This window comes from Crinia signifera, chromosome 5, assembly GCF_055691185.1.
Source record: "Crinia signifera chromosome 5, ASM5569118v1, whole genome shotgun sequence".
Classification (NCBI taxonomy): domain Eukaryota; kingdom Metazoa; phylum Chordata; class Amphibia; order Anura; family Myobatrachidae; genus Crinia; species Crinia signifera.
In genome coordinates, this window is record NC_139221.1 from 171,222,306 (window position 1) to 171,225,436 (window position 3,131).

The window sequence follows — 3,131 nt, forward strand, 5'->3', positions numbered from 1 at the left end:
GGGTAATGAAAAATTTAGAACAATTGATGGATGAAAGCAGGCAGGCCGGCCATTTTGGGACACTCAGTGGACTTGTTTAATGCAATGCACCTTTGTATATTCACATGCATTCGCTTCATGCTGTAACCACTGTGCATAAAAATTTGTAAACATGGCAAACAGTGTATCATTTGCTGTCTAAGTCAGTGGTTCCCAAACTTTTTCAGTCCAAGGCACCCTTTGGGTCTCCATGACGTTTTCAAGGCACCCCTAAGCCAAAATAATTACCGAACTGTCCCTTTTTTAAAGTAGTTGGAATAAAACAATGCTAAAATTATTATTAGCTTGCTTGTAAAAATAATAAACATAAATTCAAGAAAAAAATATATTTCTTTAATTTGATTTCTTTCAAAGAACAATTGACAGCACTCGTTAACAGGAATAATATCAAACAAAATAAACAACAATAACATTTATTAAAGAGTGATCAACAATGACAACACTTATTAATGGGATATGTGAGCCTGTTGTGCACTACACAACTTTTCAAACCTTGGGATCAGCTTGGACACGGCCACCCTCATTTCCTGTTCCACATTGATTTTTGAACGATACTTGCTTTTAATTACAGCAACTGCTGAAAACCCGGCTTCACACAAATATGTTGTGGCAAAAGGAACAAGGATTTGTTGTGCTTTAGCACTGAGCATCGGATATTCATCTTTAATGGATATCCAAAATTCTTGAAGTCCCATGCTGCTGAATTTTACTTTCAAGGTCTTGTCACAGGAAAGCTCAATTAGTTTTTCTTCTTCTACAGAAGTAAATTCTGTTGGGGCGCTAGTATTGAATGGATCTTGGATCCATACAAACTTTTCCATATTTTCAGGAAAATATTTTTCAAACCAGTCACTGAGGTTTTTTAGGTGCTGCTCAAAAACTGATTTAAGTTCATGTGTCAAACAAACATCATTGGATGTAACAAACTGATGCAACATGGGGAAACAGTCATCGTAAAAGTCTTCATTTACTTTTCTTCTCCAAAGAAACAATTTTTTCCTGAATGCTGATACCTTCTCTGAGAGTTTCAGAATGTGGGTGTTGTTTCCCTGCAGTGAGAGATTCAGTGCATTCAGTTTGTCAAAGATATCACAAAGGTAGGCTAACTTGGACAAAAACCCGGTATCCAAGTAATTATTGGCACACTCGTGTTCTTCCTCAGCAAGATAGGAGTAGAGTTCCTGGTGTAATCTATAAACACGAGAAAGTACATTGCCACGGGAGAGCCATCGTGAGCTGCAGTAGTACAACAAAGATGTGTGCTCAGAGCCCATATCCTCACACATTTTTCTAAAAAACCTTGCCTTCTGTGGCCGAGTCTTTATAAAATTTACAGCTTTCAATACACTTTCCATCACTGCATTCAGTGGAGGACTCAGATGCCTTGATGCAAGTGCTTCCCTGTGGATAATGCAGTGGGTCCACAGTGCATCAGCAGCTTTGCTTCGTATGAGTGCCTGCAATCCTCCGTAACAGCCAGACATAGAACGGCCACCATCAGTACAGACACCACAGCACTTTGTCCAGTCTAACTGGTTTTCACTCATAAAAGTGTCAATGATCTGAAACAAGTCTTGTGCCTTTATACCGGCGGTTATAGTTTTACAAAAGAGAAGGTCTTCCACAATATTGCCACAATCTATAAAGCGTGTGTAGAAAATCAGATGAGCATCCTTATTGCTGTCTGTTGCCTCATCTAGTTGCAGTGCAAAATCCTTCCCTTTCATTTTTTCAATTAACTGGTCCTGTAGATCTTCAGCCATATGTTGGATTCTGCGACTGATGGTACTGTTTGATAAAGGTACCTTCGAAAGCAGTTTTCCAGCTGATTCCCCAACCATAATGTTAACCAAATCCACTGCAGCCGGTAGAATCAGTTCTTCTGCGATGGTGTGAGGCTTTTTACACATCGCAATTCTATGTGCCACCTTGTAGGATGCAAGCAAAGCATTGCTTGGTATGGATGCTTGCTTAAAAAATGAGCCTTTTTGTTCTTTTAATTCTTTTAGCTTTCTGATGAAGAAATCACGCGGTTTCTTAGCCATGTTAGGGTGATTTGTCTCCAAATGGCGTCTTAGTTTGCTTGGAATCATGCTTTCTGCTGATAATATCTTCAGGCAAAGTACACACTGTGGACGCTCTTCATGGTTGACATCTACAGATGTAAAACCGATGTCTAGATAAGAATCGTCGTATCTGCGATGTTTCCTTTTCTTTCCAACTGCACCACTGGTCTGTGGTTCTTCATCCTTTTCTTCACTACCAGTCTTCTTTCCAGTGTTCAAAAACCTTTCCATTTTTTGTGCAACAAAATAATTCTGTACTGGAGCAATCACAATAAATGAATTTAAGTTGAAGGCAAATCCTTTGTAGCTTCTATCCGATAAGTTACTGTAAATTGTGCTTCCAAAAAGCAACACCATAAAAACAGGGGAAATGCTACAGGTTACAATTATAAAATCCATACACCCCCTTACTGATAATTTAGTCACACAATTAAGGCTGAGCAATGGATCATACGCAGTTGCTTAGCATACAAATATAGGTAACTAGGTGTTATAGCGAGGTTGGTGGTTTGTAGTAGGATGAAAGAAAAGACAGTTAATTTGTAGCCATTTCGAGTAGCTGAGCAAAACTGATCCTCTTAAGGGGCCTACACACGGGGAGATGCAGGTAAGCGTACTGACTGATGCTAGATCGCTCAGTAAGATTGCTCAGCACACAGCAAACACTGGCCCTGACCGATTAATATCCCACATGGTGGATATTAATCACTGGGCAATATCGGCGTGCAGGTCAATGCATCACTATCACTATGGTATTTTGTAAGCAATCTAGTGAGATCACTTACAAAATGCCCCTAAAACACTACGTGTGAAGGCCCTGTTAGCCGTGACATATCGACGCAACCAGGGAAAGAACTCTAGGGGCCAAAAGTAAATTTTTAACATAGATTTCAAACAAAAAATACAATGTGCAATTGCAAATTAACAATTCGTCAGAAGCAGAGAACTTAATCTTACAATGGTACCTCATTTATCGATTTTGCTTAAAATGGGATTGACACCAAAAATCGCCTTCTATAAATAATA

General features: G+C 39.2%; 1 protein-coding gene across 1 annotated transcript; it reads right to left on the minus strand.

Annotated features, from left to right (window-relative positions):
• Positions 1 to 485: 485 nt before the first annotated feature.
• LOC146005757 (protein FAM200A-like) lies at positions 486 to 2,462 on the minus strand. Its single transcript, XM_083145185.1, has one exon. It carries the CDS (start codon positions 2,460 to 2,462, stop codon positions 486 to 488), a length of 1,977 nt encoding a protein of 658 aa, XP_083001311.1.
• Between the last annotated feature and the right edge of the window lie 669 nt (positions 2,463 to 3,131).

Coding starts and splice junctions, on each gene's coding strand:
- LOC146005757 (XM_083145185.1), bottom strand. CDS start 2,462: ATGGTGTTGCTTTTTGGAAGCACAATTTACAGTAACTTATCGGATAGA.